This window comes from Falco cherrug, assembly GCF_023634085.1.
Source record: "Falco cherrug isolate bFalChe1 chromosome W unlocalized genomic scaffold, bFalChe1.pri SUPER_W_unloc_1, whole genome shotgun sequence".
Taxonomy (NCBI): domain Eukaryota; kingdom Metazoa; phylum Chordata; class Aves; order Falconiformes; family Falconidae; genus Falco; species Falco cherrug.
In genome coordinates, this window is record NW_026599288.1 from 7,800,473 (window position 1) to 7,827,270 (window position 26,798).

Below are 26,798 nucleotides of genomic sequence, written 5' to 3' on the forward strand. Positions count from 1 at the left end.
TTACAGGATGTGGAAAAAGGGACAGGCCACTTGGGAGGAATATAGGGACATGGTCAGAACATGCAGGGAGGCAATGAGGAAGGCTAAGGTCTGTTTAAAATTCAATCTGGTGAGGGAGATCAAGGACAAGAAGAAGGGCTTCTTCAAGTATGTCAGCAGGAAAAGGAAGACTAGGGAAAATGTGGGCCTGCTGCTGAATGAGGTGGGTGCCCTGGTGATGAAGGACACAGAGGAGGCGGAGTTACTGAATGCCGCCTTTGCTTCAGTCTTCACTGTCAAGGCTGGCCCTCCAGTTTCCCAGACCCTGGAAACAAGAAAGGAAGCCTGGACAAAGGAAGACTTTCCCTTGGTTGAGGAGGATCATGTAAAGAGATTTAAGCAAACTTGACACCTATGCTCACATTTTTCTTTTCAGTCATACCTTTGTTACTGAAATCTCGGAATGAAGAACTTATCGACACCAATGTGATGCAGATAAGCAGACACTTCTTTATTGACGGCCGGGTGCGTGAGTCCTCTCACGATCAACGCACACTGAGCTTCAAAATCATACACCATATATAGAACTTATTCATACATATTCATTAAGTATTCATGCATAAACATAGTATTTCCCAAAAATCATTAACATACTCTCCTCCCATATCCGATTTTGCGCAGTAAAGCTTAGAAAGGTCTAGAAATGGGTCTAGGGTGCGATTTGGGTAGGTGGTATATGAGTCGGTGGTCGCGATCTCCCCCTGCCGGAATTACCTTTTACTAAAGTTCACGGTTTCTTGGCAGGTAACTACGAGTTGTTCCAGTCGACTCTCCCCAGTTCCCATTAATTCTATATTTTGACATCTCAATACACTTTCTACATACAAAAGACTAGTCAAATACAAAGAAATCTGTAACTGACTATTATCTAAAATCTCAAATTTATTACCTAAATTCTAAACATTCCTATTCAATGATTCTAGCCCATTCTTCTGGCCTTGGTACAGGGCTGTACAGAGGATTTCATAGCAGCTTCTGCTGTGCAACTACAAGTTTCATTAAAATATATTTCTTATTCCTCTCTATTTCTATTAAAATCATTTTATAAAATCAAATAAAGTCAATTAATTCTAACTTATTAGCAATTCTGTAACACCTTCATTTCTCCAAAACTGTGTCTCTCTGCCACTTCTTCTTTGTAACCCAAACATACATACTTTGTCCTGCACACTTGCAGTGTTGTCCAAATTCTCCTGTCAGCCAGCTTTAACTTTGTCCTTTCTCCTTGCTTTTAATTCTCTTTAATTTGCATCTTAATTTATCAGCGCTTTCCTGCTTTCCCAAAGCCTGTGCTGTTTTCAGTTCTTCCGCAGAAGTACAACAGCTAGAATTTCATTGTTGCTTCTTGCTTGTTCCATATCATTTGGTCTGTCTCCCCTTCTCCCTGCCCCAAATGAATTTCTCTGCCACTACAATTTCTTATTCCTGTCAAAGATCCTTCACAATGTTCTCTACTTGATCAAATTCATCTATTAACAGTATTTCAGATATTATTCTTAACCATCTGTTTCTGTTGTCACAAAACCTTTGCAACTAGCCTATGCTGACAGAGGCTAGGACGCAAAGTATAGAATTTCAAGAGTAATTCTTTATTCATGCTCACGAGGTTGTTACCGAAATCTCGGAATGAAGAACTTATCGACACCAATGTGATGTAGATAAGCAGACACTTCTTTATTAACGGCCGGGTGTGTGAGTGAGTCCTCTCACGATCAACGCACACTGAGCTTCAAAATCATGCACCATATATAGAACTTATTCATACATATTCATTAAGTATTCATGCATAAACATAGTATTTCCCAAAAATCATTAACATACTCTCCTCCCATATCCAATTTTGCGCAGTAAAGCTTAGAAAGGTCCAGAAATGGGTCTGGGGTACGATTTGGGTAGGTGGTATATGAGTCTGTGGTCCCGATCTCCCCCTGCCGGAATTACCTTTCACTTAAGGTAACTGTTTCTTGACCGTCAACTATGGGTTGCTTCACTCGACTTTCCCCAGTTCACATTAATTCTCATTTTGACATATTAGTACATTTTCCTAGGTTACATATAAACAATCATCTCAAATCTTAAGTCTGTTATCTAAGTTCTAAACATTCCTACTAGGTGATTCTGGCCAATTCCTCCGGCCTTGGTACGGGGCTGTACAGAGGATTCTTATAGCAGCTTTTACTATATAAGTTTCATTAAAATATATTTCTTATCCTTCTATATTTCTATTACATAATTGATTTTATAAAATCAAATAATCAATCAAATAAAGTCAATCAATCTTAACTTATTAGCAAATCTATAACAAGGTGTCCCGTTCAAATTGACGCACATGAAATGCAATTTTACACGTTTCTTATACATTTCAAGCGTTCGGATGCAACATGATTTGACCAGTCATTACTGAACACAGGCATACTACTGTTTTGCAAAGTAACCATAATTTTATGGCATCATCATCCATCTGCTTCTTTATTGATATAGATGTCCCTGGAGTCAGTCTTGCTACAGTCTATGATGCCAGATAATTGGAGGGTTTCACAGAGGTGATAGAGGATCTAGAATACTAGTGTTATCTTGATAGTCTGGAGGTATCCTTTATTCTTCAGGGTGGGGGCTGTCATTGCAATGAGCTGGGGTCCTTTAGTCATGCTTACTTTAACCATGACTATGCAGTATACAATGTAAACTATATATCCTAAGAAAGTTCATACTATAAAGACTAATTGGTACAATAGTTAGGAAATGAGACTTTTCGATACTGTAATACTTTGTTTCAGGGTTTTTCTTCTTTGCTATGCACAGGCCATTTTACTTTAACCTTTAGGGAAATATTTTTCTTCCAATTCCTCTGTATCTGCTTCTGTTTCACTTGTGAGGACACTTGTCAAACTTAATATTTTTAGATCTTTTTAATGCTATTTTAATCAATATGTTTTTAATTTTTTGCATTATTTAAATAGTTACTGAAAGCAAGAGGGAGAAGACAATAGTATCTCTCCTTGTTTTATGTAGAATTTTGTTCTTTGTCAAAAATAATTTCAGTATAATATAAAGAATATTACTAAAGTCTGGAACAAGCAAAAGAAATTCATAGCAATAATTATGTTTTTTCTACGATCTCTACTTATTTTGTTGCTTTTAAAACTAAAATGGCACTATTTGAATGATTGGAAGGATTAATTGAGTCTGGTGGTTTTCAAACTGAATCATATTAATACCTTAATTAATTGTAGACTATGGTAGGTTTTCTGAATGCTATGTGAAAATTGCTTGGTAGGGATTACATATAACAAAATGGAAAAATTACCCCTTTTTTTGAACCCTTACATATGTGTTGTCTTGCTCTTTTGGGGGCACTAATAAGTTTCAGATTACTTCTTCCTAGATCATTATGGTAACAAAAAATAGATTCATAGTAACTTTACTGATTCTACATCAACATCTTAAACTTGCAGACACAATCTGTGTTATTAAGCCCCTGCTGCTTCCTGACAAGAAACAAATGGGCTGGTTTTAGAGGAAACAAAATTAAACTTGCTTTCATGATTTCTTTTTTTATTAAAAGCCTCAGTATTTTAGTTTTGTGTGCGGTTTGGTTTTTAGACTGAATCTGGCTATGGATCAGAGTCAAGTTTACGACGCCATGGTTCCATGGTGTCTCTTGTTTCTGGAGCAAGTGGATACTCTGCAACTTCCACCTCTTCATTCAAGGTTAGTGGATAACATTTTCTTAGTATTGGTGTGTAAATAATACACGTAACTGGAAAGGAAATAAGCTATGTGAAGACTTATTCACACAATTATAGGAAAAAATAACCAAATATTTGGTTTATTATGTGTTAGTAATTCAACATGTGATGATGAACAGATCGTACAGGAAGCTTTTTCATGTCTCTGCAGTTGCCCTTCTTAAACTATGGTGTCATTTTTGAGTGGCGAGAAAATAAAATGTGGGAGGATTTCTTAACCTTTCCTAGCGTACTTCTGAGAATGTCAGGGTTTCTAAATGAAAGGAAATGGTGATTCTGTGACATAACAAATTTGATTAATACAGATTGACAAATGATGGCTTTCCTTGTTTCATGTGTATAACTATTTAACATTTGAACTTTGGGCTGTACTTCTGGGAGAACAGAAGAGGAGCAGCACAGGAAAGGGGGGGGAGTAAAGATTAGAACTAAGATCTTAAACTAGAACTGACTGTTTTCAGGCAAATAGGTATAAAACAGTAGCACGCAAGATTGTTTTTAATAAGCTTTTATTGAATGGTCTAAAGTAGCAGATGCAGTCAAGAGGAAAAATTGAGACAAAATGACTAAGAAATGCTTTTATACATTTTCTTATGTTGTTCTAACACTATTTCATAGCTGCTGATATGTGAAATGTCTTTACTGTACTTGAAGAATTTGGTCTTCATAATTGCAGAAATTCTTTTTTTTTTGTGAGCCTTTTTTCTCTTGTATTTTCAGAAGGGCCATAGCTTATGTGAGAAGCTTGCAGAAATGGAAACCTTTAGAGACATCTTGTGTAGACAAGTTGATACTTTACAGAGATACTTTGATGCCTGTGCAGATGCAGTTTCCAAAGATGAACTCCAGAGGGATAAAGGTAAAACTGTAATTGAAAATTCTTATCTCCATAGAATTTGACTTTTTATGCAGTAATAGCATTTGAATAGTTACTATAGCATTTGATACCATATAAATAAAATACATATCTTAAATTTTCTCTTTAGTAATGGGATCAATCATAGATATTTCTGTATAAACAGTGCTAACTATTTTCACTTCAGAAGCTGGATTCCCATAAAAATCTGCTTAACTTAAATATTAATCTGTAGCTGTCAACTGTATAAAAGAAATGTTCTTTTAAGCATTTGATGTTATAGAACAATAATTGTTTACCCCATAAAATGAATTCAAGTTAGTTTACTGCTGTGTCTCTTACCTTTATTTTGAACAACAACGGAATATTAGTTTTGATAGGAACAATACATTCTTTAAAAAAGGCAAAGGCTTTGCTATAGTGAATGCTCCTGAGATGTATTGGCTGCAGCTAGAGCACTGAGTGCATACTTGAAGTTCTAGTAAGCTCGGGTGTGGATGTCTACATATCTCTGAATTGTTCTTCCCTGAGCACAGCTTGTCGTCTTATTCATGCACTCTCCTGAGGCATTTATATTTATCACTGTGTGTGTTCTGGCAGCCTGAAGCTTTTGGTAGTAAGAAAACAGTAAATAAGTACCATTCTACTTCTTTGAGAACTTCCTAGTGTAAAAGAGTAGTTAGTTGCTCAATTGTGGCTCCCTGCTTATCCAGTTGTAACACTGAGATAATAATGTTCTTACCATTGAATCAAGTGCTAAATTTTGACACTGAGCAAATATTAGTCTCTTGACGGTTTCTGATGGTAATGTTGATAGTGGTCTTGGGTCCAAAAAAAAAAAAAAAAGCAGGGGAGTCTTCATGACTGTTTTTATAGGAAAAAATGTTAAATGCTGCTTAGCCATGAAGATAGATGCTCTTAATTCTTTCTTGCACACTAAAGAACTGGGAAAGCTTTCTCACTCCCATAACTCTCCCCCCTCTTCCCCACCCCCAGTGGTAGAAGATGATGAAGATGATTTCCCTACAATGCGTTCTGATGGGGATTTTTTACATAACAGTAACAGCAGTAAGGAAAAATGTAAGTGTGTCAACTTTTTCTCTGAAAATTCATGAGTGGTATGATAAGCCTAATAACAAGACGGGTGTTTATGCTCTTTTCTAAGCAGAAAATTAAAAGAATAGTTATTTGAATGTATGTGACAGGAAGTTCCTATTTGCGTGAAGATCATCATGAAAAGCAGCTAAGGAATGATAATTGAGTTATTCTTAATTCATGCAAATATTAATGCAAGCCTGTCAAACTGGAATTTCCTATTCTGTGTCCAAAGTAATTTCCACTACAAAACTCTGTTAAAACAGCTGCATCATTTGAACATTGGGAACTGAGATTTGTAACAAGGAATTGCAGTTTTTCTTGCAACTATTGTCTGCTTTAGCAGCGTGGCAGAGCACAATGCTTTTCCAGTTAGGTGTGCTCCATTATGTTTTTTCTATGTTCTATGGCTACATAATGGTTAAGACAACATTGTTACTGATTCTCACTCATAATTTTATCACTTTTTAACTGTATTTTTCAGTGTTATGAAGAACAGAATTCCTATTTTTATTCTTATTTTAAATTATCTGGTTGTAGTCATTGTACTCACTGCATCCATGCAGTAAATGTGAAGAACTCACGCAAGTCTTGCTGTTTTAGAAATCTGATGCTTCTGTCCTGCCAGAAGTTGTGTATGCATTTAAAAACCTATTTGCATTCTTATTATGCTTTCTCTTGTTTCCTGACTGAAATTATTTTAGTATTTACATTCTCTAGTTGTTGACAATTCAGTATTTTTTACTTCTGTTCCGAAAACTTTGAAGAAGTACAGTTTCAAAACTGATGGAATCTTCAAAAGAAGTACTTATCAAAAAGCATTTTTAAGAATGTAGACACTTTCTTCAAGAACCTGGAAAATATATATACAAAATAAGCCTTTTCTGTCTTTTTAACTGGCTCTAATTCCCCATGTATTGCAGATTTCCTTGTTGTATTTAAGTGCTATTTCTAGATTATTGCCAGAACTGTTACAAGGAAAGGAAATAAAGGAGCTTTCAGTATACTTCCAGAGAATTAACGATATGAGTAGATGTTTTTTCAATGTAAAGTGCTTGCTCTGTTAAAGATTAATTGTAGTGCTGATTTCAGAGGTTAAGTAGTGTATAACTGAAGTTTTGAATAAAACTTTCTTGCTTCTTATCAGTAAAGATAAGAAAGCTTGCAACACTCACCTGTAAGCAAGTCCACAGTTCCACTAACCGTATTTTATATATAAGTCTACGTTTTTGAGGAATGAAGTCAGAAAAAGCTTCAGAAAACTGAAAAAGTCGTCTTTAAAAAAAAATTTAACTGAGAATTTAATTTCACTGCATGATTCATTTTGAAAAAGATGTCTTTCTCAACCTTAATTTTTGTAGAATGATGTAGGAGTTTCAGCTTAATTTCCCTTTAGAACATTTCTTCATATCTATGTTCTTTTGGTGTATCCACTATATATATGCATTTGTTATGTGGAATGTCATTAGGAAAATCTGTATCTTTAGTACATCTAGTCATTTTAGAACATTTAAAAGCAAAGTGACTTCATCTTTTTTTCATCGCGTGTTTAATAGGAATTTGAAGTGATATCCATATTCCTCTTCTAAACGGTTCTGTTATCAAGTCTTTAGGAACTTATGTGCTAAGAAATTGCTATATATTATGGGTACCTGTATATGAAATCACTATAGCTCACTACAGAAAATAATTTCTGCAACCCTTTGCTTTCTGCAAAACTGATAATTCCAGTTCTTATTAATCCTGATTCCATTAAATTTACTTTCTATTAATTATTTCTATTAAAAACCTTTATCCTCATTTTGTTTTTTCTATGCCTCTTTTATTTCTAAGGACTAAATCCATTAGAGATTTAGTAGCAGAGTGCTGCAAAACTTGATTAGAAATGTGCCCTAAAGTGGAATCATAAGTGAATGCAGTGGAAGTAGGTTTCTCAGGTTGAGACACCCATGCCTGTGTATTGAGCAGAAAACTACTCGGGCTAACTGATAATGAAAGATTTATTTTAAACTTTACTTTCTTCTGAGGCTTTGCCTCAGAGCAGCTGTTAAGATTCTTTGCTTTCTCAAGTTTCAGGTTCCCTTCTTGAAGTCTATCCAGTCCTGGAAAAACTGGAACAGTCTTTTTAACTGTAGCTGAGAAGTGGTTGCATCTATTCTAAACATGGGGCTTTTGTGTAGTCACTGCTCCAGGAAGTGGGAAGCACAGATTCAACCTCTTATTTAGTCTACTATGATTTGAGTTTGAGCCTACTGTTCAAACCACTAGTACACCAATCTAGTGGTCAAATCACTACATTTAAGACTGAATAAGGGGCCATACTCACATTGTCTTTAGAAATGTGTTCCCTTCTGCACCTTCCCTGGGTAAGAGGAGAAAGTTAGCATGACTAGAGATATGTATACTACAAGACATTTTAGATAGGTTTTTTTTCTGTGTTCTCTAGGATCTTTGAGTGAAGAGTTAAAAAGAGCACTATGAAGGTATTTAAATTTATTGCTCACTTTCCAATTAGAAAATCTGGTAACTGAAAGAATGATCATTTGTATAAAGCATCAAGGGAGAGCCTGGCTGATGCATATTTACTCATTGGGATCATATATTCTAAGAATGTAGAATCTTGATCAGGAAGCATTCCCATATGTCTGCTCAGGAAAATGAGTGTATTTGCGTTTAAATTATGTAAGAATAAGAACAGCAGGTGAAACTTACTTAAGGAAATCTCTTTGAAGACAGAAGGTGGTTTTGTACTTGGAACTACAAAGATGGAAATGGTACAGAGGCTGAAAGAGAACTTTGATATAAAACACAGTGAGATTTGTGGTGAATTTTTATGCTTTGAATGGAGAAAGAATATTCACCAACATACTGCTGAAATAATGAGGTGGTTCTTAGAGGAAAACTAAGCATATTGATACTAGTGCTATTCACAGAAGATCAACAACAGTAGGTATCAATAAATGGGTCATGCACCCAACTATTTTTCTTTCATTTAGAATTAGTTTAGTGACATAAGATGGTAGGGTGGCATAAAATGGAAAAGATAAAGGAACTTTGTTTTTCTACTTACTGTCTTTTAAAACTAATCTTCCATTTCACTGGAAAACAGATTTGATCAAACAGGTGATGTTTGGGACATATGGGAAAGAATTACAAACAGCATCTTGGGAACAAGAAGGGAAAATTGATTTATCCTAACAGACATTTGTAGGAGAGAGGGGCTGAAGAGCTATTGAAGAAGGCTAAAGCATGGTATGAAAAATCCATTATAAGAAAGACAAGAGAAAACAATTCACAAATAAAGCAAAATGCTTAAAAGACAGGATAATTAAAAAGGTACCACTTGGAAGTTGTTAAAATTGAAGTTAAAGTAGAAAAATCATACTGCTGCTTCTTTTGATTTGCTACATACAGTTTGATCATCAGGCTAGAAGAGCAGTTGCAATGATAAGAACACCTTCCTATTAACCTTTAACTTGAACCTACAGATCTTCTGATGCAAGATTTCATTTTGAAACACTCAATCTCGTAGCTGACATGAAAAAAGGTGTAAAAAAGGAATAGGAAAGATGTTCGGGCTCTCCAAATAGGGAAAAAAAAACCTCCTGAGAAATACTTCTAATGTGCTGAACTTCAGCTGTTGCCGAGATGGGGCTTGAGGCTGTATTCTGACATGTTCTGGGAAGACAAATGTCTCCTATAATTAGGAGTGAATCAAAATACTCCCATCCACAGTAAGGAATGTCTTGAGTGATCTCTTCAAAGAAATAGGCCTTGCGCCTTTCTGAAACAAGTTTAGTCCAGAATTAAAATGGACACTGAATTTGAAACTGCAAGCTCTGTATCATCATCTACATGATGACTGAAACAGTATGGAAGTATTAATGAGTTGTAGCTGAGACTTAAAGACATCCAGGAACAAAAGCTGGCTTCTTTTTCAGGAAATGAGGCTATGTTGCTGCACCTCCCTTACAATCTACCATAGATTTCTGAAATGATTTTATACTGTTGCAGTCAGTGGTAATTTCTTCAGTGTCTCTAGCATGTTGTGTACTTAAGAGAAAAGTCACATTTATAAGCAGCATAGCTGTGCTCGTAAACCTGCATGTGAACGTGGTCTACACCAGCAGGACATTTTATTAGTATAAACTGTGGGTTTTTCATTAGTGAAGTGTGTTATTGGTGAAGCTATTGTTTAATTTTCATTATTCAGTGAATCCACTGCATTGCCTCCTTGCCAGATTATACTACTTGCAGTCAGCCTCTTCTGTGTTCCCTCTGCAGCTGTTAGGGGGACGGAGACCTCATTATTGCTTCTGAAACAGATTGATCTTTCTTTCGCTCCCATCATCTTTACCAGGGGACCTCAAACTACGGCCCACAGGCCAGATACGGCCCCCAGGGTCCTCAATCCGGCCCCCGGTATTTACAGACCACCACCACCACCCCCCCCGCCGGGGGTTGGGGGGGAAACCAAGCAGCCGCAGCCGCAGATGACTGCCTGCCACTTCATCCGCACCAGCCCCCTGGTTAAAAAGTTTGAGGACCCCTGATCTTTACCTTTTAGGGAGTATTCTTGATTAACATGAAACAAAAAAATAATCTGTTCTACCATAGTATGTATGCTTATTGAGGTATTGGAAGTAGTGTATGGTGTGTAAACATCTACTTGAAAACATTTGATGCCTCCTGAAAGGAGGGCATATAAAACCTCTGGAGACTTAAACCATTGCTTACGACCATGTGATGCTTGCTTTCTGTTCCTTAGCGTAGATACTGTGCTCTACCATTAGAGAATAGCAATTGCATTTCTCTTCCCTACAAGAACCGAGCTGCTTGAAAGCTGTGCTTTACCCTTTGAGACAGATATTGGATAAACTTACACAAATATTTATTTGTACTCTTTAAACCATAACAGTGGCACATTGACAAACTGACAGACCAGGAAAAGAAATCAATATCCAACAGGGTGATAAGTTATTAGCTTGCCCCGTGGCATAGCAGGAGTTACTTTAACTTGCTGGGCTCAGTCAGCTTCAACATGGGTGTTACTTCTGCTTTCTAATATTTTCTGACATTAATGTGTAATGTTTGTTATTCTGTCAACCTACATACGAGTTTGATATAGGATAGGTACTTTTTTTGTCACACATTAAGTGACTTGTTTAAATAGCCTTAGCAACAGATGGCCTGGTTGACAGCATGAAGTAGTTGTTGGAACTGCAAAACCCCACAGCACTTGGATAATTCAACACATTTGATACTTTGATATCATACCCTTTTATGTTGAGGTTTTAAAATCTATAGTTACCTGCTTAAAGCAACCTTGAAACATTACCTTTTGGGTCTGATTGCATTTTGAAATTGTTTCTTTCTTAGCGCTGTATTGGCTATGTTTTAAGGTTGCTCTGTGTTAATTGGGCCCCACTTCAAGCTGTCAAACTGCTATTGTTACAAAGTATTCCTACTCCCTCCATCCACATGATTTGCAGAGTAATACAGCATTACAAGCAGACTTGAAATACATTATAGCAAGATGAAGCTGAAGGGATGCATTCTTCCTTTTGAATCTCTTTCCTTATCCTGTGGGTAGCTGAAAACTATTAGCACTTCTGATTTTTATTTTTAAATTAACTTTCTAGCCAGTCTATTTTCTTCAAACAGTTGTAATTTAAAGCATGTGTGAGTTAAAGGCAGCTATCAGTGAATGATTCATGTTTGGTTTTAGTGTTTCCACATGTGACACCCAAAGGAATTAACGGCATAGACTTTAAAGGAGAAGCTATAACTTTCAAGGCAACTACTGCTGGAATCCTTGCTACACTCTCTCATTGTATTGAACTCATGGTAAAACGTGAAGAAAGCTGGCAAAAAAGACTAGATAAGGTAAGATCACTTTCTTTTTACTTCTGTTGAAAAAAATTTGTTTCTTTAGCTTGAAATTGTTTCCTGGTTTTGGGACCTGAGCAAGCAGCTGCATGGTGCTTGGTTACTGGCTGGGGTTAAACAATGACAAACTGAAATTTCATATTAGCTATTTTTAACTTATTTATTCCAGGTATTCCTTTTATTTGTATGTACAGCATTTATTAATTTTAGATGCTTTCATTATTTATTACTCCTACAAAATATTAAAACCTTATCTTGACTGTCGGTGATACAGTAACATTATTCATTATATTCTTTCTTTTCCCAGCCCTTGTTCAGATAGTATTCCTATATTTTTTATATCTATAAAGAACCTGATAGTATTCTACAGTAATAAGTGTATTGCTTGCAGCCCTCTAAAAGAGACCTAATTATCCATGATTGCAAAATGATGTGCAAATCTTTGAAATGTTTTGTGATAACAGATGGTGATAGTACTGAGGAGCACAATCAGTTCTAACTTGAAAGGTCTAAGGTACAATTTCACTTACCTTTAGGAGATTGAAGAGATTAATTTAAGTCATGTTTTATACCAATTGGTTAATTGTTTTAGGGGTGTGTGTGGTATTCTAATATCTGTTACTCTTCTTATGGCAGTGATAGTTCATGGTAAGCCTACTCAACCGCTGTAGCAACTTGAAAGGAGCGATGTCTTCTCTCTTTAGATGAGATGTGCTAGAAGCATGGATAGGTTGTACTTTAGGCTTTGATTTCTAGAATCCTGCCATCACTGGCTGGTGTCCTGTACAGTCCATTAGCTGTTGTCTCATTTTTAATTTAACGTGTTTTCATATCGAAGAGGGTCCCCTGTGGAGAGTCAGCCAAGTCACGACAATCACACCAATATGGCTACATGCCGTGCTCACTTTATTAAACAAACAGGTCATATTTATAACTTTAACTGACCGCTCACACGACTTTACACACAGGTGATTAGATAAAAGTCTCTGGCCACGTGGGTGTCCCTGTGAGCATGCTGCAGGTGCCTGATCAGAGTGTGCCACTGAGAGTGTGTTGATTCCGTGGTTCCCAGGGCTTGCTCTGCACCTGGCTTCTTGTTTGTGCATAGCTTGTTTTCTTTCTCACAGTGCTTGTTCCCAGGACAATTTAAAACTGCTCTGCAGCTTCAACTAACAGGCCTGGGTTGTCCAACCTGGACAATGGTAACATATGTCCTCGGTCCTTTAAAAATCCCTCTACACCATATGGTGTATATTACACTTCAAGTCCTACTCCATATGTGTTAGTGATACATAATTCAAAGTATTAAGTCAGACAAAATACATCCATGTTTGAATTATTGTCCCTGTCTCCTAGCTATTAATTGTCCATATGTCAAAGTCCTGGCCCTATTCAACTGTATTGTGAATTCTGTCAACACTTAATTTACTGTTGCTTCATCTAGGTAGCTGGAGGAATTATAGCAGACCTAAGACTTGATGGTTGTTCATAGGATCATAGAGTAATTCAGATTGGAAGAGACCTCAAGAGGTCTCTAGTCCAACCTCTTGCTTAAAGGAAATACAGTTTGAGATCAGACTGGGTTGCTCAGGGCTTTATCAAGTCTGGTTTCAAGTCTCCAAGGCTGGAGCCTTTCTGGGCAGCCTTTTTTGCTGCTCAACTGTTGTTATAGTGAAAAAGGTTTTCATTATATCTAGTTGGAGTAGCTCTTATTCCAGTATCTGCCTATTGTTTTTCATCTTCCTGCTACAGACTGCTGTGAAGAGCCTGGCTCAGTTTCTTGATGACCTTCTTGGAGGTATTGGAAGTGTACTATTAAGTGCCCCCACAAAAGCCTTCTCTTTTCTGGGCTGAGCAGACATAGCTCATTCTTGCTGACCAGACTTTGCTTAGCCTTAGAACATGGACTAAGTGTATTTTTTCTTGTCAGTAGGTCAGCATGTTATTACAGAATAATACATTAATATAGAATTTGAATTGATTTTGGTTTGTTATTTGTCATGCTTTTCTTCTGTGGGCTAACTTTTAAGCACTTGTTTTTAGCTGCAAGCGGTTAACAAATCCAAACCTAAATTTCACTGAGTCTCATGTGACTGATACCTCATACAGCATGAGTAAATACATTTTGAACGAGGTTACAAGCTTATTTGGACTTGTTTTCCCAGAAACTAAAATAACAGTAGCTTCTAAAAACGTGGAGACTAAGTTCCTGTGCTTTGGTAGACCTGTAACTTTGTCAAACTTGTCGGTTAAATTTTCTGGGGTTTATAGCACACTCATAGTGAAGTACTGTAATTCTAATATAAAATAACCATTTTTACTTGGATTCTTCTAATTGCTAGCCTTTCAGAAGAGGAGATTTTGATTGAATTAAATAATATAAATTGTGGTGTGTTAGCCTTGGCTAACAGCCAAATGCCCACCCAGCTGCTCACTTACCACCCCATCCAGTGGGGGGTGGGGGAATAAGATGAGGAAGCTCATGGGTCAAGAGAAAGACAGGGAGGTTGCTTACCAGTTCTTGTCATGGCAGAACAGTCTTGACCTGGGGAAAATCAATTTGTTGCTGATTAAAATAGGTACAGTTAGTGGGAAATAAAGACAAACACTAAAAATCTTTCTTCCCCCATTTCCCAGTCTCAGCTTTGCTCTTTCACTGCAGGCCCCTCTATCCCCTGCTTGCTATTCCCAAGCAGTGCAATGGAGGGTTGGAGGTCAGTCCAAAACACTTACTCTGCCACTCCTTCCCCCTCACACTTTTCTCCTGGAAAGGACCTGCGCTGGAGCAGGGTTGTAGTCCTCTGTGAAAAACCTGATGTAGTGGGGGCCCTCTGTGGAACATGGTTCCTTCAGGAAATATCCCTCCGCAGGAGTGGTCTGGAAACTAGGACCATGCGTGGCAATCAGTTAGCTGAGGGGAATGTGCTCGAGCTTGTCTAGACAACAATTAACATGATGAGACATGTTGACAGAGCACGGGGGAGTGGGAGAGGGATGGCGCCAAGGAAAGGTAACACCTTGCTGTTAATTGCTGGTAGTTAACCACCAATCAGGGATTGCCTAGGATGCAAGGCTTAGCTTCAAGAACCAATTAGTTTAAAACGCGCAGCTTCTGAAAGTGTATAAAAACTCGTGCTTCTGTACAATAAATTGACATTTGCTTGCATCAAGCTGCGTCCCGTCTCTTCATTCGCCGCAAATTGGTGACCCCGACGTGATGCGTTTAAGGATCTGACGTGAAGGGCTCTCGAATGGCCTATCTGAGCGACACGCAGCGAATCCCACAGAACTTTGAATGATCTGCTGAAAGGAAGCAGGAGCCGGCCTGAAATCCCTCCGGAGTTGAGAGGTGAGCTGTGGGAAATCCGTAACGGGGAATCGGGCTTCGTTCCCAGAAAGAGACGTATATGGACTCATGAAGGGTCTTCTAGTCAGATCAGGGAGTCCGTGCCTCAGTCTCCTCAAATGGTGACCCCTATGGTGGTGTTCCGAAGCCTTGGAAGAATAAGGGCGGAAAAAAGACAGCTCGTGGAAGAGGGCTGCGTTCCGGAGGAGACGGCTTGGCTGAACGATCGTCTTGCTGTCTGGACCAGGCGGACAACCTAAACCCCGAGGATAACACCTGTATGCATCGAGACAGGTGAGCAGCCAAGAAACCTTAGAGACTTTGAAAGAATGAAAGTGTGTACAGACAGCAGCCAATTGTATGATGCTGCAGCAGAGGGGAACTCTGTGTCGGGAATGCATTTAGCACCTTGGTGGCAAATTCTGACTCCTCTTTGCCAAGTGTGGACTAATTCTGCTAACGGTGCTAAACCAGAGGAAGCTGTAAATTCCACCGACAGCGCGACTCTTCTCAAGACACCGTCAGCGATGGCGATTCTGTCCACACCTCCTCTGCCCCCAAAGCTTCTGTCACTGACTGCAGCGACCCTCGCAACCCAGGAGCAAGCACGGGAACAGGACAACTCGGACAATGATTCCATTGACACTGTTAAACCTTTTGATCCAGGTCCTATAGATCTGGAAAAGGAGCTAGACCTTTTCCCCATCCCCTCGTCTCTCCTGATGCATTGATTGTATTTTTGGGGAGGGTGAAAGGGGGTCTGAGGGATTGGTGGCAGGAATGCAAGTGGGAAACACTTAAGTGATGGGTTTTGGGAGTCGCTAGGGCATGTTCAGTATTTTGTCAGACAAATCAACCTGCAGAGTGGCAGCCTGTGCAATACGAGGCTGTTAAAGAGTTAAGCAAAGCAGCGCGGGAAGGGAGGATTGATAATACATTTGCTATGTCCCTTCTTGAAGGGATGGAAGAGTCTTATACACTCGCCCAGCATGATTGGAAGTTATTGCTTCGCATGGTACTAACTGATACAGTATATGATGTGGTTATCTGATTTTTGTGAGCTATGTGTAGTGGCCTTGACTGAAAACCTTAATCGGGGAATTGCTGTTAACTATGAGCAGTTAGCTGGAGCAATTAACTGTGCCGATTCTGTGACTCAGGCAAGGTATCCCAGGGACAGCTGTTTGCAAATGAATGAGATGGCTATTAAGGCAGTCAGGATGCGAGAGTCTTGCCACAGTCTTGCAGAGTCCTAGAGAGTCACTAACTTTAATACTAACTTGATTGATTGGCTTCAGAATATTTTGCAACAAGTCGAACATCAGGAAGCTCAAGGGTTGCTTTTAAAACAACTAGCTGTGATAATGTCAATGAAAATCGTAAACGGGCAACTTTCACAATCGCAACCCCAACATGTGTCAAATGATTGTAATGCAGAACTCACAGCAGACTGTAATTCTCAGGCTGAGTTCTGGAATGCAGCACAACACATTTTTGCTTCTCTAATCTCTTCTGTAAGAATAGTACACGCTCTTAATTTGCTTAGTAAATTAGGCTGCTAGCTTGCTAAACAAAGTAATACTACAAATACTCTTCTTTTTTTTCTGGCTTATTAACAGATGTTGATTCTGTCCATCATATGTTGCTACAGAACTGAGTTGCTATTGATTTTTATTATTAGCACAGGGACACAAGTGTGAAGACTTTGACAGGATGTGTTACGTGAATCTGAGTGACCACTGTGAATTAATTTACAAAAGTATACAAAACTTAAAAGCCTTAAAACAAAGATCTGCAGCAGAGCCAGGGGCGGGATGCCTTTGGTCTCTTCTCACGGCTGGGAAACTTTGGGCCATGACTCAAAAGTATTACAGGATTTATTATAATTATCTTTAACCACCTTATTGATGTTTGCCTTATGTCTCCCATGCCTTTTTTTTCCTGTATTCAATGTTTAGTTGATTGTAACATAAAGCAGGTCATGGTCACCCAGCTACACACAACCTTTGCCTCCTCGCAATTAACAAGCAAAAGAGAGGATAGAGAATGTCTGAAGAGAGATATAGGAGAGGGAACTGGAGAATATTTGACCTAACAAGAGATGAGAGAACAGCTGGGTATCGTGAAGGAGACTAGGAAAAATAAACATGGTTATGATATGGAGAAATAATGTGAAATGGGGATAATGGACATGGATTGTGATTGTATGTGTCTGCTTAAGGAATGTGGGTATGGTGACTAGTCATGGGTGCGGTGACAACTACAGTTTTGAGGAGACGCCTGCCCTTCTTCCTCTAACAAAGGGGCTATTTAAAAGAGAATAAGAAAAGATGAGAGACATTCAAATGCTATCTAGAGGGAGGGAGTGCTAAGTCTCCTTGCTGGAAAAGATTGGGTGGTCACAATCACCTGAAGAAGATCGGGTGGTCACAAGGACATGAATCACCTGAAGAAGATCCGATGGTCACAAGAACATGGATCACCTACAAACCTGCAAGACCACCACATTCCAGGCAAAGGACTGATAAGCTAATTAACATACGAAGCGGGGTTTAGGTAACGAATATGTATAGGCGTTAATTGAATATTCATTTGTTCATTGTATAAATGTGAGATGGTTCGTCACTTCGGGTATGCACGCTTGTGGAGGAGCGATCCCCCGTGCATCTGCGCGCAATAAACATACCTGCGCAATAAACATACCTACTTTATAACTTTCGAGTTATAGAGTCTAATTCCGCACGTCACTAGTACCAGGTTTGGCATGTTCTGCAGGGCCCTTGCAAACATGACAGCAACCAAGGCAATAGCAAACAAACAATACTGCCAATTGAGTGAATGAATGCTAAAAAGGCTGAAATTCTCAGATTTTGATAACATGTTGCTGCAATGGGGCGCCTAAAATCCATTCAGCACATACCATCAAAATCCTCACAGCCATGCCCTTGAACCAACAACAAAAAGCAGAGGCAATTTTGACTCACATTCTTAACTGCCTACCAAACAAGGTGATTTAACTCTTTAATGGTTTCCCTGCTGTTACCCTGGATAAGAGAAGAACCACTGCAATACGTTCCCATCATAGCCTCCTACTACATTAGCATCTACAGAAAGACAATTATCGACAAAGTGTAAAGAATATCATCTTCTTTTGGATTAACATTATACATGGGTGGAAGGGCACACCAAACAAGAACTGGTTCAGTCAAAAAGTTCGAAACATCGCATGCCTTCTCTGAACATACCTCTGGGGTCATTCCCTCTCTTTTTTATGCAAAGAGAAACACTTTTACCATAACAGAGAAGCCCCTATTTACATCTCTGAGCCCAGACACAAACCGCAGCTGTATGCGCCACCAGGCTCAGGGCAGAAATCGTTCATGTAGTTACATAGCTATATATCTCTACAAGCATGCAGACACCTATTTATCACTAGATAACTGATATGGAGAAATAATGTGAAATGTGGATAATGGACATGGATTGTGATTGTATGTGTCTGCTTAAGGAATGTGGGTATGGTGACAACTACAGTTTTGAGGAGACGCCTGCTCCTCTTCCTCTAACAAAGGGGAGACGCCTGCCCTTCTTCCTCTAACAAAGGGGCTATTTAAAAGAGAATAAGAAAAGATGAGAGACATTCAAATGCTATCTAGAGGGAGGGAGTGCTAAGTCTCCTTGCTGGAAAAGGTTGGGTGGTCACAATCACCTGAAGAAGATCGGGTGGTCACAAGGACATGAATCACCTGAAGAAGATCGGATGGTCACAAGAACATGAATCACCTACAAACCTGCAAGACCACCACATTCCAGGCAAAGGACTGATAAGCTAATTAACATACGAAGCGGGGTTTAGGTAACGAATATGTATAGGCGTTAATTGAATATTCATTTGTTCATTATATAAATGTGAGCTGGTTCGTCACTTCGGGTATGCACGCTTGTGGAGGAGCGATCCCCCGTGCATCTGCGCGCAATAAACATACCTACTTTATAACTTTCGAGTTTTGAACATATAACAAGACAACACATAGAACAAACAAGACACAGAGCGCTATTTCAGTTGTTACATTCTAGGAATTCCCCAAATCTTAAGACAACCTAAAGGAAGTTTTTAGCTTCCTCTTTTTCCTACGCAAAAGTTTCCCTTTTACTTTTGCCGTGAGGTCCCTCTTGTTCCTGTGAGATTCCGCCTTATTCCGTCCCGCCCCCCGCTTTCCGTCACGAGGCCTCCGGGCTTTTAGGAAGGGCAGTAACCTCGGGTTTGCTCGATCTGCCCTCAAGATCGCTAGCGGCCACCCCTTGGTCAGCAAACCCCCTCCCAAGGTACCTTTCCTCCTGGGGACTACGCTGCGCGCCGGACGTCTCCGTGCGTCTCACCAGCCGCCCCGTCACTAAACATACCGTTTTATCCGCGGATCCAGGGGTTTCTCTTCTGCTCCCGGGTGAACAGCTGAGAAGAGGAGGCTCCTCCGAGGAAATCTCCCGGGGCGCGCCTAGGAGCGTCCGCTCCGCAGCTGGTCCCTCAGCCGAGCAGAAATCCTCCTGGCTGGCTCGCCAAACTGACGTGCGGAATTAGACTCTATAACTCGAAAGTTATAAAGTAGGTATGTTTATTGCGCGCAGATGCACGGGGGATCGCTCCTCCACAAGCGTGCATACCCGAAGTGACGAACCATCTCACATTTATACAATGAACAAATGAATATTCAATTAACGCCTATACATATTCGTTACCTAAACCCCGCTTCGTATGTTAATTAGCTTATCAGTCCGTTTCCTGGAATGTGGTGGTCTTGCAGGTTTGTAGGTGATTCATGTTCTTGTGACCATCGGATCTTCTCCAGCAAGGAGACTTAGCACTCCCTCCCTCTAGATAGCTTTGGAATATCTCTCATCCTTTTCTCATTCTTTTTTAAATAGCCCCTTTGTTAGAGGAAGAAGGGCAGGCGTCTCCTCAAAACTGTAGTCGTCTCCTCAAGGCTGTGTGCCTATGTGACCAGACACCGCACCCATGACCAGTCACCATACCCACATTCCTTGAGCAGACATATACAATCACAGTCGGTGTCCATTGTCCCCATTTCACACTATTTCTCCATATCACTAGCTGTTCAAAAACAAAAAGGGGAAATTGTAAAATTGTACGGAACAAAGACAGTGGGTTATTTTGACATTGATAATGTGTCTTAGTTGGTTTTTTATTTGTTCTATTACTTGTGCCTTGTTTTTGCTCGGTTTCAGGTGTTCTTTTGTGCAACAGGAAGGGGGAGATGCAGGAGCGGGCTGGAAACTAGGACCACGCGTGGCAATCAGTTAGCTGAGGGGAATGTGCTCGAGCTTGTCTAGACAACAATTAACATGATGAGGCAGGTTTACAGAGCACAGGGGAGTGGGAGAGGGATGGCGCCAAGGAAAGGTAACACCTTGCTGTTAATTGCTGGTAGTTAACCACCAATCAGGGATTGCCTAGTATGCAAGGCTTAGCTTCAAGGACCAATCTGTTTAAAACACGCAGCTTCTGAAAGTGTATAAAACCTCGTGCTTCTGTACAATAAATTGACATTTGCTTGCATCAAGCTGCGTCCCGTCTCTTCATTCGCTGCATCCCTCTGCTCCAGCATGGGGTCCTCCATGGGCTGCAGTGTAGATATGTTCTCTACCCTGGAGGTTGTTCTTCTCCTCCTCCCCAGAGGCCATTCCTGCAGCCCCCCACAACCAACACCTTGACACCTACACCCTGCACAAGAATTTAAAGACAGCAGTCTACTGTATTCAGACCTTTGCTAACACTATTTATTCCACTTAAGTTGTAGAGCTTCTTTTGGGTTTTTTACCTTGTTTTAGTGGTTAAACATGGCTCTGTAAAAGTCTCTTATAAGTATGGGCCTGAGCAAAAAAAAACCCCACCAACAACATTGCTCTGTCATCTGATAAATAGGTGTAGGAGAAGAATGATGTTGATCTCTATACTCTTGGTTTTCTTGGATGCTTATGTTACTCTGAAAAGGAAGTAAATATTAGGAGATGATAAAGTTCAGAATATCTTTTCTGAGAGATTAGAGGGGGAAATTGTATGAAATGGGCAGCCATTTGTGTTTGTTCTAGCTGGGAGGGTTTTAAAGCTCTTTTTAATCTGTTCAGTGCCTGTAAAAGACCAGCTAGAAGAACTGAAAGGTTCAGCATCAAGTTTGTCCTTTGTATATCAGCAGATTCACTCTGCAGGCTCTGTGCTGTGCAGGTTTGTCACAAGAAGAACAGGATCTCTGTCAGTGGCTAAAAGCAATGAGTGTTTTACAAGTAGCATAAGTACCATTGTAATCCAACTCGCTCTCCTCCTCTCTCCAGCCTCCTCACTCCACTAGCTTCAGAACCACATTTTACTTGACAACAAAGCACAAACGTGATTAGTGAGAGTCCTACTACTTCACAAAACTATACAGCCTCCATATTGTAGAGGGCCAGTTTAGTCTAAAGATGCAAGAGAGATTTATGTCTGCTGAACCTGAAGCAAATATATGTCCAGATTATAGCTGTCCTAAAATATTTCTAATATTAAAAAGCTCAAGTTCATCAGAACCTGTTGAATCTTTGGACCCAATTCTGTGCAACCTGCTTTAGGAGAACCTGCTTTAGCAGGGGGGTGGACTAGATGATCTCCAAGGTCCCTTCCAACCCTGAGCGTTCTGTGAATCCAGAGCTGACTACAGTTTCACTTGAGATGAGTACAGTGTTATGAAGTCAGTATCTTTCTCTAGAAATCCTGTTTTTTAAATAAATGAAAGTTGTTACATTCTCAAGATTGGAAACTTTATTTTTAAACCTTTGAAAGCAAGAAATCATTATAAAAACATCTTTTAATTTTGAAGGAGACTGCTAAAATAGTGCATTTAGTGATTGTAATTTTGGAATTCTATATTTAATTATCTTTCTGTTACCAAAACAGTCAGATGGCCAGAATAAAATTAATATAAAAGCTTGTAATGTTATCTAAAGGTAATTGTAATTACAGCTTTGCTTTTGAGGTTTTATTCTTAGCTGTTAAGATCTTGAGCGTGACACACTATTTTTCCAGTGCAGTATACTTTTCAGTATGAGCCTCTTGAATGCTTTTTAAAAATAGACTTTTAAAAGAAAATGGATAAACAGGGAAAGGATTTAATCTCTATTATTTGGTGCATTGTTTTATTTGCAACAAAATCCTTGTGATGATGCTTTTCTTGTTGTCTTGACTACAGCAGCGTTTTTCTGTTGTTGTTTCCTTTGGTCTTAATAATTGGTATTAATGTGCAAACTTAACTTCCAAATCTTAAATTTTACTTTTAAGATTAACATGTTTGGGTAGTTTATTTTGTTCACCTTTCACAATTGTGAAACTTAAGTGTCTCATTAAATTTTACAGAGTTTTAATACACTAGTAATTTTTCTGCTATGCAATCAAACAATTTCCCAATTTCTGCCTTATTTAATGTTTTTGCTAAGAGAAGCTGGCAGGTTTGGAGAGTTGTCTTTTGACACATGTGAATTATCACTAATTTGCATATTGAAGTACAGAAAACATGGGGATAGGGGGAGGTGGTGTTGGGTGTTGTTTTTGTTTTTCATTCCAAGTGTTCTGGTAAAACTTCTATGCTTTCTCTCAATGACTTACACTCAAGCCATGCTTTATGCATCTTCAGGATTCTTCAGTTACTTTCAAATTAGGTAAACTTGCAAAATTTTGTGAAACATAAGTTATTAGTAGTTATTGCCTGTTTGTGATAGTTTCAGGAAGGAAAAACCTACATTCACAGATAAAGGCAATACTGTCTTCATCCAAGTGCTGCTTTTTTCCTAAGAAATTTCCTGTGGAAAACTATAATACTTTGTTTTGCATCAAAACTGTTGCTTTATTTTTCAAAAGTTTCTTTAGAAATTAGGAATTATGTGTTCCAGAGTGAACATTGCCGCCAAATTCCCAGTTGGTAAACTCAGCCTTTCAGTGTTGTTAAGGGTTTTCCACTGAATTATTAAAGTTCAAATTGGATTGCTGAATAATTATACTCATATATGCAAGTAGTAGTGTAGTGTCCTCTTGCCAAAAGGGAACAGAGAAACATCTTATGTAATAAAGCTGAATTCTGCAAGAATTTCAGAACTCTTTATAGCTTTTTGTATGGGAATATCTTGGCAGTATGTAGAATTTGCAAAGGAAATACTAGGCTTAATCTGATTCCAGCATTACGACTACTTTATTTAAAATATACTATAACATAGACATCATTAGTGGCTCTAGTACAGTCCTGCATCTATTATGGGAGAATGATGTTGAGATATGCTTGTCTCTGCATGGAGTTCACAAAATGATTCATGTGGTTCCTATGTCAGCTAATCATAGATACAAGCTTACATGCTGTGATTCACTAGTATCTCACCCCATTCAACAAGTTAGCTTTCTACTAGTTTTACTTTTCACCCTTTGTTATCACTGCCCAAGCATCTGTGTCAAGGAGTTTATATAAACTGTCACATACCAAGTCTGACCCTCAACAAACCATGAATAGCTATGCTTAAATTAGATAACAGATTTTGCTTGCTGATCTAGTTTCTTCCATGTGACTTAAAGAAGGGTATGCTCAAGGTAGCTAGCTCCCCAGGCTTTGTATCATATATGCATGTATATGGACACATATAATGCATGCATTGAAATAAAATCAGAAAATCAGCAGCTTTGCAGTTGTTATTTGGGGGGGAAAAACCCTGTACTGGTCATTCCTTTTATTGCTGTGATGGCTATTATCAGCCAATTCATTCTTGATCATACATGATCATTTAATTTTACAGGAGGTAGAGAAAAGGAGAAGAATTGAAGAAGCATACAAAAATGCTGTGACAGAACTGAAAAAAAAATCCCACTTTGGAGGGCCAGACTATGAGGTACAAATTCTGCTTTTGAAATTTTTGAAAATGCTAAGGCTTCTAAAGATAAGTTTTTCTCAAAGGAGTGTGTGTGTAAATCAAGGTCTTTGGCTGTGTAAGCGTGTTCATGCCACTTCTCTTTTTCTACCTTGGAAATTGAAACTGAATGAAGAATCCAAATCCTTGATTTTTTGAGAAATCTGTCTTCACCTCAGGTTTCTTTTGCTTTTGTCTAAAGCATTTTACTAACCGATATTTCTGCTAACATTTTTATTATTTTTCTTGTACATTTGATAGTGTTTATGCAAGTTCTGTACCCTTACTTTTTAATGACTTGGCTGTATAGATATGTAATGCAAATATGACCCCCCTGACTGCAGAGACAGTCCTAGAATCTGAAGTTTAACTTGAATTGAGTTTTACCTTGTCACTGCCACATGAAATGTGTTTGATAATTGATTTTTAGGTTCTGCTTCATCTGTTAAATTGCATGTTTTAGCAGCTTTCTCCTCAGTTTAGTCAGATTTTAAGGCTCTTAAATTGCTTTCTGAAGAATAATGTAAGCTAATGCATCTATAATGCAGTTTGCATACTTTTTAAGAACTTCACCCTTTCATTTATGTTGATTGAGCAGTGTCCTGGTTTCAGCTGGGATAGAGTTAATTTTCTTCTTAGTAGCTGGTGCAGTGCTGTGTTTTGGATTTGGTGTGAGAACAATGCTGATAGGCCATCCATGTGTTTGGTTGTTGCTGGGTGATGTTTATACTAAGTCAAGGACCTTTCAATTTCTAGGGCCTTGCCAGTGAGAAGGCTGGAGGGGCACAAGAAATTGGGAGGGGACACAGCCAGGTCAGCTGACCTGAACTAGCCAAAGGGATATTCCATACCATAGAACATTATGCTGAGTATATAAAGCTGGGGGAAAAATGAGAAGGGGGGGCGACACACATCAGCCCTCTAACTGGCAAGGCCTAAAAACCTGAAAAATCCTTGACTTAGTATAAACATTGCCCAGCAACAACTAAAACCATCAGTGTGCTATTGACATTGTTCTCACATCAGAGCCAAAACACAGCACTGTACTAGCTACTAAGAAGAAAATGAACTCCATCCCAGCTGAAAACAGGACAGGGGAGTGAGTGAGTGGCTGTGTGGTGCTTAGTTGCCAGCCAGGGTTAAACCATGATAAGCAGGTTTCTATTTATAAATCATAGCCTGAGAAGTAGTACTACTATGTTGGGATATTTAACAGATACTTGAGCTTAGGTTCTCTGTTGTGCCTGAGGCACTGTAAAAGAAAAAGATGGATAGGAATTTGGACTTGTCTACCTGGTTATGAATCCAACTGCTTCTCCCAGATATCCTTGTTGTAAAGTAGGTTGTTGAAATTTGCTGGACCAGTTTGTTTTACGATAAAATAAAAGCAGTAAACCTAGTTTTCTTAAATTACCATTTTATTTAGTGGACACAAGTTTTTAATAGTTATCTCTACCTGCTGTTTACTGTTAAACTGTTCTTTCCAAGAATTTTCAACAGTGATCCCCAGGATTTTGTCTTGTCTTGTTGTCCTTTGAGCACATATCTGAAATCTACCCTAAGGCACTGGAATACTTGGAAGGAGTCTAACTACACAGTTATGTTAGTATGTTTACTTTACTGACACACTGTAAACATTTAAGATATATGTTAATTAAAACCTAAATCTGATGATAAAGCATATTGACACTGTTACTTAGCCTTCCATTTCCTGTTTTTTTTTTCTTGTTTATAGAACTACCCCTAAATTGTAGTTAAAGGAAATAACTGCCTTTAACAAATAGGGTTTTCATGTGAATTGTAATTAAGAATATTGGTGAAAATATTTGAGGTCTATGGAAGAAATTTCCTTCTGTCGGTTATATGCATATTATATAAATATATATTTCTAATATTAAAATTAAGTGGAGTGCTTGTGTTTCCAAAATTTTGAACTAGTTCTGTTTCTTATGCTCTAGGAGGGTCCTAATAGTCTGATTAATGAAGAAGAATTCTTTGATGCTGTTGAAGCTGCTCTCGATAGACAGGATAAAATGGAAGAACAGGTATTGGCACTTGAAAAATGTGTTAATGGTGGGCACTTCATGGAAGACTTCTGTGACGTAGTCCTGGAGTGCATCTCCTGAAACTCTAGATATTTTATACTAACACTTATAAGCGGAATTCACTACTTAATATTTGTACAGTTAAATATCATTGCTTAACACCAATTTTGAGAAAGTGACTTTACAGCTTGCATAGAAAAGGATAGTATAAGTTTTAAGCTAATTGAATGTCTCCATTTTCTAATTACTAAATAAGTGTATAAAACTTATCTTTATATGGAACTGATGCTCTGTGAAAATAATTATATCAAACACTGCAGCTATTTTTCAAAACCTAATTATTGCTCTGAAGTTTTTTGACTGTAACAGTATGTGAAATAGAAAAGACATCGTTCTGTTGGTGTTTGGTTTTATTAAAAAATTGTGTAGATTCTGGCTATTTCTCAAACTCATTTCTTGAATACACTTCAGTGACAAGGATCAAAAAGGGATAAGATACATGTGATGAAATATATAATATGAGAACATATAGTGGTGTATAAAATGAGGGAATAAGAGTGGTGCCTCCTTTGTCTTAAAAGGTTTTAGGCTTATGAATATAGTTAATACAATGACTTGATTAAGAATTACGAGACTTTCTAATGGACATATAGTACTCAACAGAGTTTATCTATGTTGAGGTCTGTTAGCAGAAAGTAAGTTTTGAGTGACTTTACTACATGGATGCAACATCCTTAATGCTGCCAATCTATTTTGCTTAACCTGGAAATACACCTTGAAGTAGAGATGAATGGGTAATTCAGTCTTCAGGCCCATTCACTTCCTGAGAACTCCAGGATGACAAC

General features: G+C 38.6%; 1 protein-coding gene across 10 annotated transcripts in view; it reads left to right on the plus strand.

The window, feature by feature from the left end:
- The window catches only part of LOC129734906 (ceramide transfer protein-like), a 92,031-nt gene that overhangs the window by 34,345 nt on the left and 30,888 nt on the right, over positions 1–26,798 (plus strand). For 9 of the 10 annotated variants that reach the window (XR_008730436.1, XR_008730435.1, XR_008730438.1 and 6 more), the window contains 6 exons: positions 3,643–3,750; positions 4,509–4,647; positions 5,641–5,724; positions 11,468–11,625; positions 23,798–23,890; positions 25,867–25,953. Coding sequence is in view for 6 of the 10 variants with exons in the window: in XM_055700283.1 (XP_055556258.1) it covers positions 3,643–3,750; positions 4,509–4,647; positions 5,641–5,724; positions 11,468–11,625; positions 23,798–23,890; positions 25,867–25,953 (669 nt within the window). In the remaining 4 variants the exon portion in view is untranslated. The remainder of the gene's footprint in view (positions 1–3,642; positions 3,751–4,508; positions 4,648–5,640; positions 5,725–11,467; positions 11,626–23,797; positions 23,891–25,866; positions 25,954–26,798) is intronic. The other variant, XM_055700282.1, reaches the window with a different exon arrangement.